At 36.9% G+C, this 15,834-nt stretch overlaps 1 protein-coding gene across 1 annotated transcript in view; it reads left to right on the top strand.

Moving 5' to 3' along the window:
- The window catches only part of LOC115511110 (von Willebrand factor A domain-containing protein 8-like), a 76,409-nt gene that overhangs the window by 43,494 nt on the left and 17,081 nt on the right, over positions 1-15,834 (top strand). Inside the window, exons 3-4 of the mRNA XM_030311619.1 lie at positions 3,538-3,668; positions 7,168-7,278. Coding sequence (XP_030167479.1) covers positions 3,538-3,668; positions 7,168-7,278 — 242 coding nt within the window. The remainder of the gene's footprint in view (positions 1-3,537; positions 3,669-7,167; positions 7,279-15,834) is intronic.

The following is a 15,834-nucleotide window of genomic DNA, read 5'->3' on the forward strand; positions in this document are numbered from 1 at the left end:
TACTGGGCAGATGGGATTGTCTTGGACATCATATGTAGAATCACTAAATGTCAGTAGTGCACCCAGTCATCCCTCATCCCCCAAGGCTTTGCAACAACCTGAAGTACCCCGGACGTTTCCAAATGTCTCTGGCGGGCATAGTATGATGGCAGTATTGCCACTAGTTGAGAACCACTACTGAGTGGCAAGAGGAAAGGAAGGGATTGCTGAGAATTGTCAGATGTGCCTTAGGCCAGCGGTCCTCAACACATTAGGATCACGTCGAGTGGAAGAACACCTATGAGCATCCTTGCAGTTATACTCAGTTCCCAGAATTCCCGCTTTAAATAACTATGCCTTTCTCTCCTACTTAAGAAAGTACGTGGTATACAAACTGCTCTGTAAATACAGGCATAATTGATTCTTCTTGACTTTGCTAAAATATATATATTATTGCGAAACCTCAGCACTTCATCGACACTGACAACTTAGGAGAGGCAGACCTCACATTTGATTAGGAACTGGTGCCTTCAACTTTAAAAAAGCCTTGAAAATGTATACAGTTCCAAGGTCAAGGCATTCAAAATGGAATGGAGCTATATAGAACTAAATGGAGACTCTGTAATTATGAATAGTTACAACAGTTATAAATAATAGACAGTGGAAGGAAGTTGAAGAGACCAACTTGGCTTTACCTTCTAGAACTTTGGAAATGTCGTATTTTAAATAGTCAAGTCCAGGTAATGGAAGGTCAGGCACATTGCCAAAGCTGAATACAAAGGAGTGACACTGAAGTGTAGAGAAGGCCTGTGGCCAAAGTAAGTGAAGATTTGTAAAAATGTAAAGAAAGAAATCCCAGAAATGTTTATGTTTTTAATTATGTATTTGATACCAGTGTAAGAAGAGATAATAGATCTGCAGGATAGGGAACATTGTGTAATTTATGATAGAGAAGTTAGAACTTAACTTTTATCTTGTGTCATCCTTAAACAGCAAGCAGACTGAACTCATCTTGAAATAAGAAAGAGTAGACTATATATCACAAAGGTGGATTTAAGCCTGAAGTAGGAAAGGAAATAGTTAAGTGGACATTTGATAGTTATAAATGAGGTTGAATCTCCAATCTCGGGTGAATTGCTTCCATTGCATCATGAAACTCCTTGATAGATTCTCAGAGGTCTAGGTCTTAGAGCAATGTTTCTCAATATGTTTTTCATTATTGCTCTACTAAAGACATTTACCTCCCCCGTCCCCATTGTCTTTCCCCAATCTCATGAAACATCAGTACCACAGATATACTGTATATCTTTTATGCACGGTATCCCTTTAGTGGACAACAGACCCTTGTAATATCTAAGAATTCTTTTCAACCCCTCTTTAACTTCATATTTTGCCCCCTTGGGGGTGATATGCTCCCTATGCATGTTGTAGAGGATTCATAGAGGACAGGAGAGAAACCAAGCACCTCTGATCAGGTGTTGAGTCTCCTTATTTTTAGACATAGAGGCACTTGATTTGGGGAGGTTACAAGATGCTTTGGTGTGATTCCAGTGACATGATAAACCAAGCAGGCTGCCCCAAACCTTGTTCTTGACCGTCTCACCCTGATAAAGAAAATCAGAAATTTATCTTTATTTTTTCCAATGATTAAATGTTAGCTTTGGGGGATGGGTTAGGGGGATACTACCCTTGTAATGTGCTGTTGAAGGTTGTCGGGGAAGCATAGCTTTAGCCTTGGCAGGTGTTCTTAGTTTGAATTCTTTCATGGCCTCACTGGGTGATTAAACAAAGTGTAAAAAGTATGGAATATATTCAGTACATGTAAAAGACTTTTAGGATACGTGTGTGTGTGTGTGTGTGTGTGTGTGTGTGTGTGTGTTTATGTGTAAAATTCAACACAATAATAAAGCAAAACTGTAACCCACATCCAGTATAGGAACTAGAATATTACCAAAATCATTGAAGCTATCTGTGAGAATCTCTGATTCCATGCCCAAGTGTCCATTATTCTCAGTTTATCATTCTCTTGATTTTTTGCTTTTCAAGCACTGTTTTATTACATATGTATGTATTTCTAATGAATTCAGTTTGCTAGTTTACTGAGCGTTATCAAAAATAGCATCATATGGGATTCATTCTGTGACTTAATTTTTTCGCTCAATACTATACCTTTAAGGAATTAATATTGTTAAAGTAGTGGTAGTTCATTCTGTTTTTGTTGTTATGTAATATTCCTTCATGTGTATTTTATCCACTTCCAGTCTCCAGTTGTATTTTTATTTTTTAAAGAATTAATAAGCTATATTTTTCTTTGTTGTATTCAGTTTGTTTTGAATAACACTCCATGATTATTCTATGTGTCTACCAATGTACAAGGGCGAGAGTTTTTCTTATGTACCTAGGAATGCACTTTCTGGGTCACTGAGTGATTTACAAATGAGCAAACACAAATTAATTGTGTTAATTCAAACATTTATAAAATGCTTAGGCAGATGAGCAGATTGACAGATTTAATAGTAGACTTAGAAGGGCATTGAATGAAGTAGTCTTCTATTCCCAACAGTTGCACATGTAAGTCTTCAAACCTTCTAACTGTGAAGTTTGGAAGATCTCACAACCCATTGCCAACTTAAGTTATAATATAGTTTTCTTAAAATTTTCAAGACTGTGATAATCATTAATTGTCTGGGATGATTTAGTCATGTCCCTTTTAGAACAAAAGCATTGATTGGGCTATAGAATTGTGATAATGATTCTAATTCCTTATATCACCCTTGAATATCACTTGTATTTCTTTAGTGACACTTAAATGTGACCATTCGAATGTTCTTGTAAGCTTTTAAATGTGATATCAAAGGCACCTGGGTGGCTTATTAAATTAAACCTCTGACGCTTGGTTTTGACTCAGGTAGTGATCTCCCAGTTCATGGGTTTGAGCCCTGCATCAGGCTCCTTGCTGGCAGTGTGGAGCCTGCTTGGGATTCTCTCTCTCTCCCTTCCTGTCTGACACTGGCCTGCTCATGCTCTCTTACTCCCTCTTTCTCAAAATGAGTAAATAAAATAAATAAATAACAAGTGTGATATTATGTGATTCTTTTTGATATCATAAGCTTTGTCCTGTTTTAACATTGGTAACAATGGTTTTAAAGCAGTAAAGCAGTGTGAGAATTCACCAGGTCGATGTATTGATGAATATGTGCGTTGTTCATGTATATAGAGAGATAGATACACTTAAAAAAAATTTTTTTTAATGTTTATTTATTTATGAGACAGAGAGAGACAGAGCATGAACAGGGGAGGGTCAGAGAGAGGGAGACACAGAATCGGAAACAGGCTCCAGGCTCTGAGCTGTCAGCCCAGAGCCCGACGCGGGGCTCAAACTCACAGACTGTGAGATCATGACCTGAGCCGAAGCCGGACGCCCAACCGACTGAGCCACCCAGGCGCCCCTAGATACACTTTTTAAAATATAATACACTATATGCCTTGATTGCTTAGAGGTTTATAAGTAGTAGTCTGATTTGCATTTCATTTCATCTTGTTTTTTCATGCTTGAAGTTTCAGACTCTCTGGCTCAATCTGTAATTCAGCATCTAAGATGGATGATGCAGAAGGATCTTTTGGGGCAAGATGTCTTTCTCATAGGACCTCCTGGGCCTCTTCGACGCTCTATTGCTATGCAGTACCTGGTAAGCAATCAATTCTTATGGATTCCTAAGGGTCTTAACTTTGATTAATTGTGTTCTAACATAAATTAAGATTAAGAATTTACAAAAATATCAAGATTATTCATTACTTGAAAAAATTTTAATGTTGAAGGATGCTTTCTTTAATAAGGAGTGTGGAATAAGTTATTTGGGAAGCAGATGTATATTGTTCATAGCTTTAACAAAATTTTGTTGTCACTAGAAAGTTCTCAACTTCTGATAAAAAAGAAATACAAATTCAGGCAATGAGTAGCAGATAGAATCAGCAACTATGAGGTTACAAAACAAAACTTAGTTTTATATTACATTATATAATACTATATGTTGTATTACATTATTATATTATTTTGTTATATTAATTTCATATTATATATTTTATATTTATATTACTCAAGAAATATCCTTTTTTCTTTTTTAAATTTTTTAAATTTTTGTTTATTTTTTTAAAATACAATTTATCATCAAATTGGCTAATATACCGTGTGTAAAGTGTGCTCTTGGGTTTTGGGGTAGATTCCCATGATGCATCGCTTACCTACAACACCCAATGCTCATCCCAACAAGTGCCCTCCTCAATGTCCATCACCCATTTTCCCTTCTCCCCCACCCCCCCCAACAACCCTCAGATTGTTCTCTGTATTTAAGGCCCACATTTTAAAAAGCCAAATAATTCTCTTGACTTTTTGTTGTTATATGGTCTTTAAGGAGAGCCTACAGTTTGTCAAATATCTCTTATATGTTACACGCTTTTTTCCTTCACATAGATGAGAAAACAAGTTTATGAAATAACTCACTCAAGCTTTTTTCCAGCTAGTAAATGATAGAGCTAGACTTCAAGACTTCTTTCTGACCTGTTATCCTCGTACATGTTTGTAGTTCTTTGAATACAGTTGTGAAGTGAGTTGAAATATTAAAATCTCAATCCAAATAAAAAAAAAATTGTATGAGACCTTTTTCCCCAGTTTGCCTGCATTAATAGGCATTGCTGTATTGATGGGAGGAAGATTGCCATCAGGTGAAGTTGTTCTGTCTGAAGATATTTTTTAGGATGAAGGGGAAGAACTTTACTTTAAGCTTCCTTGTGTTATTTGATATTGAAGAATTGATTTCTGTGCTATTTGAAATATGCTTCATGTCCTCTTTTATTTCAGTGGTGAATTTATTTTGGTACTTCCAAAATCATGTAGGGTGAGGATGATCAAAATACAATGGACAAATCAGAACTTAACTCTTTCTAGCCTGTACCTTCCATATCTTTTATTTGCTTCTGGAATGAGCTTGTGAGGTATAAGGGGTCATCATAGTATTATCCTCATTTTATTGATAAATAAGGCAAAAGCGGCTTGCCTAAGAATGCAAAGTCAGCTACCGAGAATCCATTCCGCCTGGTTCATTTCAAAGACCATAATATCTCACTCTGATTTTGTTTCTGGGCAAGATTCTGAAGCTTGTTAGGAGTGTGGAATGAGAAGGGCTAGGACATTATAGGTGTCTTGTGGGTTCAAAGATGCAATATAACCTGTATCTTTAAAAAAAGAAAACAGCAACAAACTTTAAAATTTTTAAAAAAAATTTTTTTTTTTTCAACGTTTATTTATTTTTGGGACAGAGAGAGACAGAGCATGAACGGGGGAGGGGCAGAGAGAGAGGGAGACACAGAATCGGAAACAGGCTCCAGGCTCTGAGCCATCAGCCCAGAGCCTGACGCGGGGCTCGAACTCACGGACCGCGAGATCGTGACCTGGCTGAAGTCGGACGCTTAACCGACTGCGCCACCCAGGCGCCCCATAAACAGCAACAAACTTTAAATTGTGAATCAGAGCTAAGGCAGCTTAAGGATGTGGAAATACACATAAGAAAACAGTAGCCTAAGCTGCCTTGCAAACTCTGCCCTGGGTACTGTTGCTGTTAGATATAAGATCCCATGCTTAGTAATATCCAGAGTAGATGAAGTCTTTACAGGCAGAGATTTGGGGGCATAATTTGATAGTTGTGTTTACTTTATACTTAATTTATATAGAAGGAGTTGTATAGATAGCTCAACAAACTCAACACACCCCTGCTGCCTCCTCGATCTGCTGCTCCTGGTACTGTTTGAACTTGCTCATACCATTTCTGGGAAGCAGCAGCTGAGGAGACGTTGGCGTTTGTCTTGCCTGAGGAACCAGGATTATATCTTCAGTGTGGCAGTTCAGGGTGTTACTAGGTACAGTTTAACAATAAGAGGCGTCGCTTTGTCAACCAATATGACAGGGTTTTTCAGTGATCACATTCAGCCAATCAATGAAATAGACATGAAGATACCAATAATATGTTAAGAAACAAGAAGGAGGCATCTGCTAAAAAGAGAAATTGTGTCTTTAGTCCAAAATTGTGCTTTCAGAGGCAATTCATTCTTATTTAGAAAAATATTGTTTGGTATCAACACATCTTTACCACTATGACGTGTGTTTTCTCTATTTAAAATGTTTTCTACTTTCCATACATACTTAAATTTATAGCACATGGGAACAGGCATATTTTATAAAACCAAAATGACAACTATGATATATTTTTATCAACATGGTACGGCAGAGCAAAAAAATTCTGTTGCGTGAAATACCCTCTTTTACCATTAATGGCGTGCTCTTTCAATTTTTTCCCTTATACTTCAATAAATTAATTTGTTCTCTCTGTTTAATAAGAACATATTGTATGCCTTACTCAACTGGAGAACATCATTGTTTTTAATTCAATGTTGTAAAACCAAGGCTAATGTTAAAACCTGTTTGTACATGGTTGTCACATGCAGGGAAAAATGACGTTAGGGATGGATAAATTATTCTAAAAGAAATGGATTCTGGATGATTTCTCCTTCAAATCAAAAATGTTTGTTTTCTATGAAAGAATTCTTTCTTCCCTCTCCTCCTGCTTTCATCCTTCTTCATCTTTCTCCCCCTGCATAGCTATCTATGTATGTCTTCCTTCTCTCTTCTGTTGACCTGACTACTGGTATTTACCTTATTTTCACACTTGGTAAAGTGTGATCTAATGTATCACAGACAGTTGGTAAATATTGGTTAATGGACTTAATTAATGTAGATCACCCTTTTAAAATAAGGTGAACATTACTTACTAAAATGTCTATCATTTGTAAAAAACAAAAAAAACAAAAAACCACCAAGTTGGCAAGTTATTACTCTTGATATTTGAAAAGAATTCTATAGAAGATATTAAGATTTATAATATCTGATTATAATAATAATTGCTAAGGAAGTACATAATTATCAAGTAGTCAACTATTGGTGCAGTAGAGCTCTGAGGAGAGGTACATACATGTTTTGATTAATGCTCAATGTTTTGCTTTTTTCTCAAAGCTAAGACTCATGATTTCATTTAAAATGCTCATCTCTAGGGCAGTGGCATTGTAAGATAAGTGGCTCCCAAGAATATGTTGAGAATTTGTTTTAATTCTGGAACAATTTCACTCTTTGCTCTACAGGAGCTGACCAAACGGGAAGTTGAATACATTGCCCTATCAAGGGACACCACTGAAACTGATCTCAAACAGCGACGAGAGATCCGCGCAGGCACGGCTTTTTACATTGATCAGGCAAGTTCTTATCACACTCCAGCACATGAGTGTTTACTCCAGGTCTAGGCAAAATTGATTTTTAAAGTAGAAAGAGATTAGCTCACATAATAGTGAAAGATAGATGTACAGTGCTTTCTCTAGGCAGATTTAATTTAGATTTTTGGTTTCCTTGTTCTTAGAAATGCCTTCTGGGTTTAGCACTAAATAAAAAACTGCAGATGAAATTAGTGGTTCTAAAATGTTACCTAAAGAACAAGATGCTGATTTCTTAATTTTTAATTGTTTCCTACTACTTGCACATAGAAATTTGAATTTTTAAGAAAGAATTGAGATTTTAATATAGGAAGTTCTCTAGCACATTTATAACAGTATTCTCATTCTAAAAGTCAAGGAGTTAAAGGTATGCTAAACATAATGAAACTAAATATATACTTTCAGGAACTATAGCTTTGTTTGAGGGAGGGTTTCTTAGGTACAGATTACCAACTATAATAATATTTTATGAATATTATAATGAAGCTTATTATACATTTCTTCAAATACATAGCTTAAAATATTAAATATTGTTATCCATTAGGAATACCTGATAGAAAAAAGGACAGAGACCTTATATAAGCAACTCATAGAGGAAAGATTTCAAATGTCCAATGTATTCATGACAAGATGCTTCTTGTTTACAAAAATAAAAATTGAAATATTAATGAGCTGCTTTTTTTCTTTCAATTCTCATATTGGCAAAGATTAAAGAATTTGCTAATGTCCATTATTGATGAGGAAGAAGGAGGAACAGCATTGCCGTTGGTGCAATTTTGAAAGAAAATTTGGAAATATCTATTAAAAGAAAAGAAATTAAATATATCTGGACCCAGAAGTTACGTTTCTGGCAATTTTATCTTCTTCCAAATGTTATTCACATAAAGTATACATAGTTATATGCAATGGTATTTACGATAGCATTGTTCAGTATCATAAAACTGTAAGTGAAAACTGTAATAATGTATATTTAGGAAACTAGTTAAACTAAGTTAAATAAATAATGGCAAGTAGAATTCTTTATAGCCATTAAAAAGAATGAGATGAATCTATGTGAATCTATATAGATTACTATATGTAGTAATAGGAAAGAAGTCCAGGATAAAGCATAAAAAATAAAGTTGCAAGACAACATAGATAATATGATTGTATTTATGGTAAAAAGAAAAAGAAATATATAAATGTGTATGTGTTGGAAATTTCCAGGAGGATGCACAAGAATCAATTAAAAGAGCTGACTTCTGTGGAAATGTGACAGCATCTCGGGTGGGGCGAGGAAGGAATTTTCGTAGTTCTTTAAATTTGAAGCTTCCTCATGAGCACACTATTACTTTATAATTAGAGTATACGTTTGACCTTTGAGCAATGAAGCAGTTAGGGGTGATGACCTCTGCGTAGTCAAAAATCTGCATATAACTTTTAGCTCCCCCAAACTTAACTATTTACTAATAACTTATTGTTGACCAGAAGACTTACCAATAACTAAGTCAATTAATGTATTTTGTATAAGTATTGTATACTGTATTATTACAATAATGTAAGAAAAAAATAAAATGTTATTAAGAACATCATAAAGAAAACACATTTATAGTACTGTACTATGTTGACAAAAATCTGCATATAAATAAACCCATCCGGTTCAGACGCGTTATTCAAGGACCACGTGTAACTATAAAACAAAACAAAACAAAACACGAGTGAAAGAATTTTTGGACACCAGAATATTCATATTGTCTCATAGATTACATATTAATTAGAAAAGAAAAAATGTGCTTAAATGGAGAGATTTGGCTGTCACCACATGAAATGATGGTGATCACATTTAGCATCCTGTAGTGAGAAAATCTGAGAAGTTCATGTTTCCAATTAAAAAGCAATCCTTTGTAGATGAAGTGCACAAGTATATTTTAAAGAACTCTGTTTTGTTCACATAATGCCAAGGTTCACTTTATACGTAGTTTCTAATTACTCATGGGAAAAGATGTACCTTGACAATGCCTGCTTCTTTTCTGAACCCCGTGAGGCCGAGAGTAAGGAACTGGGGAGAGAGCTTAGAAAACAAGACTACAGCCTAAATAGTGCAGAGGAGATTGGGATAGATTTAATGACACCGAAAGAATTGGCTTTGTTTGGTAGAGTATAGATTTTAAAACATACTTTTTGAATGAATTTTATATCTGGATTGATTATTGCAATGCAAATAGTGAGGAAGAGAAAGTGGACTTTTATATGCTTATTATTTTTTTTTTAAATTTTTTTTTTCAACGTTTATTTAGTTTTGGGACAGAGAGAGACAGAGCATGAACGGGGGAGGGGCAGAGAGAGAGGGAGACACAGAATCGGAAACAGACTCCAGGCTCTGAGCCATCAGCCCAGAGCCCGACGCGGGGCTCGAACTCACGGACCGCGAGATCGTGACCTGGCTGAAGTCGGACGCTTAACCGACTGCGCCACCCAGGCGCCCCTATATGCTTATTATTTTAAAGGCACTTTAAGACTTTGTATTTCTTGAAGCATAAAGTAAATTATTTAGATAACACTGTGTGATATACTCTCCCTGCTGTTCTAAAAAGCATATTTTTAGGTGACATCTATTTTACAGTTTATAAAATATTTAAAGTGCTATTATAAATGCATGGTAGTATTTTTTCTTTGTTTTCTTGGCAAATCCTTCTTGTTATGACGAAAATCAGTTGTTCAGGATGTAATGCATTGACACCTTCAGAGCCTGTGATCATTGTATAGGAACATCAGTCCTTTTCCTGTTACTTCAGACTTGAGACTGTATCTGGTTTCCATATTTTTTCTTTTGTCTCTTAATAATCTTTATTCTTTGTTCATAATCAGATCTTAACAGTTCCTTGCTTACACCTGTGCAGTCTCATCACACCCAGAATAAAATCCAATCCCTTTAATATGCCTACAGTATTCTACAGGACTTAATCTTGTCTACCTCAGCTCCTTTCCCTCTTTCCCTTGCTTTCTAGGCTCCTGCTTACATGGTCTTGTTCTCTTAAAAATAGATTGAATGCTTTCCAGCTTCAGAACCTTTGTACTTAATGTTCCCTCTGCCTAGTATGATCTCCCAGATTTGTATATTCCTGCTTCCTCATCATTCAGATTGTAAATTCTCAGAACATTTAACTAATCACTGATGATGCCCACCCCATTGCCATATATATATAGCCCTATATATCACATATTACACAATGTGATCTTCTGAGTATCCATCACTATTTGAATTTACCTAATTATTTCTTTGTTTCCATGTTTATTGTCATATTCCCCACTGGAATGTAACTTTCATGCTTAACTCTGACATCTAAAAACTGTCTGGAATATAATTGACACTTATATTTATTTTTTTTTTATTTATTTTTTTTTTTAAAGTTTATTTATTTTTGGGACAGAGAGAGACAGAGCATGAACGGGGGAGGGGCAGAGAGAGAGGGAGACACAGAATCGGAAACAGGCTCCAGGCTCTGAGCCATCAGCCCAGAGCCCGACGCGGGGCTCGAACTCACAGACCGCGAGATCGTGACCTGGCTGAAGTCGGACGCTTAACCGACTGCGCCACCCAGGCGCCCCGTCACTTATATTTAATGACAGATTTCTCCTTTGGATAATCATTGTTGTTAAATTTTCAAGTAAATTAAAAATTAAATTTTTAAGTAAATTTTTTTAAGTAAATAGGTTCTGGATAAGACCAGGATGCTCACCAGTGGAAAAATATTTGTCTTTTTGACGCCTGTTTGGAGTCCTCAGAATGAATAATTCCCATCTGAATTCTAGATGAAGTTGCCAATTGATTACCAGCTAGTCATATATTTGTTAGACTGAAAGGTCTTTATTTAGAAATTTCTTTTATTTATTTAATATTGTTAACCATAGTCATAGAACAGTAAGAATAATAAATATTCTTAAATTGATGTCTGGGATCAAAGGAAAGGCAGTATCTTCATTCATCAGTAGGTGATGGCTCCAACTTAGGTGGCCAGCCTAGTTGGGAAAAATACCTGTGGCCATCAGGTGGGTGCTGGGAGAGGTTTGGATTTTTCAGTGTGGTCGATGTATGCACATATGACTGATGTTCAAGTAATTACTAATTGACATTTCAGCCAGAAACCTTGCCAAAACCTCTGATTCCAATTGAGGGTCATGACTATCAACCTAATCACTTATTTTCCTGCAGGATTAAAGATGATTGATGATAAGGTAAGAGGTTAAACTGAACTGCTACTCTTGAAGGTTGGAATTAGGTTAATAATTCTATAGTAGGGGATTTGTATTATTTTTTTCTGATGATATAAAAAATGTGGAGCACGTGGGCACCTCAGCCGTTTAAGCCTCCGACTCTTGATTTCAGCTCAGGTCGTGATCTCACGGTTTGTGTCTTTGAGCCCCACGTGGGACTCTGCTCTGACAGTATGGAGCCTGCTTGGAATTCTCTTCCTTCTTCTCTCTTTCTGCTCCTCCCCTGCTCTCTCTCTCTCTCTCAAAATAAATAAATAAATAAATAAATAAATAAATAAATAAATAAATAAATATTAAAAATGCTTTTTGTAGCTATATGTGTGTGTTTATATATATGTATAGTATTAATAAATATTTATCAAAATGACTCCTATGTGTCAGGCACTATCTAGGGACAGTGAGCAAAAGAAACAAATTCCTGTCATTATGGAGCTTATGATTCAGTGGGGGAAACAAAAACATAGTAAAGAAGGATGGTATGATAAGGTAAATGCTAAAGGGCATTAGGAGGAATATAAAAATTACTTTTTAGGGGCGCCTGGGTGGCTCAGTCAGTTGAGTGTCTGACTTGATTTGGGCTCAGGTCATGATCCTAGGGTCATAGGATTGAGCCTCCTGTCGGGCTCTGTGCTGAGTGTGGAGCCTGCTTAAAATTCTGTCTGTCTGTCTGTCTCTCTCTCTCTCTCTCTCTCTTTCTCCCCCTCCCCCTCCCCCTCTCCCTCCCTCTCTCCTCTTCTTTCCCCCTCTCCCCCTTCCCCTCTCCTCCTCTTTCCCTCTCTCCCCCTGTCCCCCTCTCTTTCCCTCTCTCTCTTTTCCCTCTCTCTCCCCTTTTCCCTCTCTCTTCCCATCTCCGCAGCTTGTGTGCTCTCTCTCTCTAAAATAAAATAGTAATAATAAAAAATAAGTTACTTTTTATCTTCCCCTTCAAGACTGACAGTGTAAACATTTTTTCTTTTATTAAATTTTTTTAACGTTTATTCAATTTTTGAGAGAGAGAGAACTGTGAGCGAAGGAAGGGCAGAGAGAGAGGGAGACACAGAATCTGAAGAAGGTTCCAGGCTCTGAGCTGTCAGCACAGAGCCCGAAGCAGGGCTTGAACTCATGAACCGTGAGATCATGACCTGAGCCGAAGTCAGCTGCTTAACCAACTGAGACACCCAGGCGCCCCAGTGTAAATATTTTCTATATTATTTTCTGTAATGCCTATATGCATATCTATTTAATCAAGTACAATAATTTTTACAAAAAATGTATACCATGTATATAAAATTTTATAGTCTGCTTTTTTTTTTTTTTCCAATGTTTATTTATTTTTGGGACAGAGAGAGACAGAGCATGAACGGGGGAGGGGCAGAGAGAGAGGGAGACACAGAATCGGAAACAGGCTCCAGGCTCTGAGCCATCAGCCCAGAGCCCGACGCGGGGCTCGAACTCACAGACCGCGAGATCGTGACCTGGCTGAAGTCGGATGCTTAACCGACTGCGCCACCCAGGCGCCCCGTCACTTATATTTAATGACAGATTTCTCCTTTGGATAATCATTGTTGTTAAATTTTCAAGTAAATTAAAAATTAAATTTTTAAGTAAATTTTTTTAAGTAAATAGGTTCTGGATAAGACCAGGATGCTCACCAGTGGAAAAATATTTGTCTTTTTGACGCCTGTTTGGAGTCCTCAGAATGAATAATTCCCATCTGAATTCTAGATGAAGTTGCCAATTGATTACCAGCTAGTCATATATTTGTTAGACTGAAAGGTCTTTATTTAGAAATTTCTTTTATTTATTTAATATTGTTAACCATAGTCATAGAACAGTAAGAATAATAAATATTCTTAAATTGATGTCTGGGATCAAAGGAAAGGCAGTATCTTCATTCATCAGTAGGTGATGGCTCCAACTTAGGTGGCCAACCTAGTTGGGAAAAATACCTGTGGCCATCAGGTGGGTGCTGGGAGAGGTTTGGATTTTTCAGTGTGGTCGATGTATGCACATATGACTGATGTTCAAGTAATTACTAATTGACATTTCAGCCAGAAACCTTGCCAAAACCTCTGATTCCAATTGAGGGTCATGACTATCAACCTAATCACTTATTTTCCTGCAGGATTAAAGATGATTGATGATAAGGTAAGAGGTTAAACTGAACTGCTACTCTTGAAGGTTGGAATTAGGTTAATAATTCTATAGTAGGGGATTTGTATTATTTTTTTCTGATGATATAAAAAATGTGGAGCACGTGGGCACCTCAGCCGTTTAAGCCTCCGACTCTTGATTTCAGCTCAGGTCGTGATCTCACGGTTTGTGTCTTTGAGCCCCACGTGGGACTCTGCTCTGACAGTATGGAGCCTGCTTGGAATTCTCTTCCTTCTTCTCTCTTTCTGCTCCTCCCCTGCTCTCTCTCTCTCTCTCAAAATAAATAAATAAATAAATAAATAAATAAATAAATAAATAAATATTAAAAATGCTTTTTGTAGCTATATGTGTGTGTTTATATATATGTATAGTATTAATAAATATTTATCAAAATGACTCCTATGTGTCAGGCACTATCTAGGGACAGTGAGCAAAAGAAACAAATTCCTGTCATTATGGAGCTTATGATTCAGTGGGGGAAACAAAAACATAGTAAAGAAGGATGGTATGATAAGGTAAATGCTAAAGGGCATTAGGAGGAATATAAAAATTACTTTTTAGGGGCGCCTGGGTGGCTCAGTCAGTTGAGTGTCTGACTTGATTTGGGCTCAGGTCATGATCCTAGGGTCATAGGATTGAGCCTCCTGTCGGGCTCTGTGCTGAGTGTGGAGCCTGCTTAAAATTCTGTCTGTCTGTCTGTCTCTCTCTCTCTCTCTCTCTCTTTCTCCCCCCTCCCCCCCCCCCTCTCCCTCCCTCTCTCCTCTTCTTTCCCCCTCTCCCCCTTCCCCTCTCCTCCTCTTTCCCTCTCTCCCCCCTGTCCCCCTCTCTTTCCCTCTCTCTCTTTTCCCTCTCTCTCCCCTTTTCCCTCTCTCTTCCCCATCTCCGCAGCTTGTGTGCTCTCTCTCTCTAAAATAAAATAGTAATAATAAAAAATAAAGTTACTTTTTATCTTCCCCTTCAAGACTGACAGTGTAAACATTTTTTCTTTTATTAAATTTTTTTAACGTTTATTCAATTTTTGAGAGAGAGAGAACTGTGAGCGAAGGAAGGGCAGAGAGAGAGGGAGACACAGAATCTGAAGAAGGTTCCAGGCTCTGAGCTGTCAGCACAGAGCCCGAAGCAGGGCTTGAACTCATGAACCGTGAGATCATGACCTGAGCCGAAGTCAGCTGCTTAACCAACTGAGACACCCAGGCGCCCCAGTGTAAATATTTTCTATATTATTTTCTGTAATGCCTATATGCATATCTATTTAATCAAGTACAATAATTTTTACAAAAAATGTATACCATGTATATAAAATTTTATAGTCTGCTTTTTTTTTTTTTTTCCAATGTTTATTTATTTTTGGGACAGAGAGAGACAGAGCATGAACGGGGGAGGGGCAGAGAGAGAGGGAGACACAGAATCAGAAACAGGCTCCAGGCTCCGAGCCATCAGCCCAGAGCCTGACGCGGGGCTCGAACTCACGGACCGCGAGATCGTGACCTGGCTGAAGTCGGACGCTTAACAGACTGCGCCACCCAGGCGCCCCTATAGTCTGCTTTTTTAAAAACCTGATATTTTATAAGGAGCATCTTCTTATGACATTAGATATTCCTCAAAAGTATAATTTTTGGTGTCCATACAGTATTTCATCAAATAGGTATGCTATTATTTATTGAACATTCTCATTTTATCCACATTCCCATTGTTGGTAATTTGGGTTCTAAGTTTTCACTCTTCTAAATAACACTTTGGTAAATATCATTGTACTTATATCTTGTAATCACTATTTTTTAGGCTTGAATGTTAGAAGTGTAATTACTAATCAAAAGGTCTAGACATTTTCAAGAATAATTCAAGAATAATATATGTTGCCCAATTGCTTTCCAGGAAGTATGTTCATGGTTTCTTGTCAGTGTTGGGTCTTTCTTTATATGTACTTTGCCAAATTGATAGGTTTTAATTTGCATTAAAAATTACTAAGTAGGCTGAATCTTTTATATGTTTTTTTGGCTATTGCTTCTGTAAAACATCAGTGAATTGAGTGGATTTGGGAAAGGAGAAAGGGACTGATGAAATAACTTACAGTCTGTCGAGAAAATGTTGAAATTTACACTATGCTTGTCTATGTAGATATTCGCCAAAACGTATCCACTTGTTGATGTAAAG

Source organism: Lynx canadensis, chromosome A1 (assembly GCF_007474595.2).
Source record: "Lynx canadensis isolate LIC74 chromosome A1, mLynCan4.pri.v2, whole genome shotgun sequence".
In the NCBI taxonomy this organism is placed as follows: Eukaryota; Metazoa; Chordata; class Mammalia; order Carnivora; family Felidae; genus Lynx; species Lynx canadensis.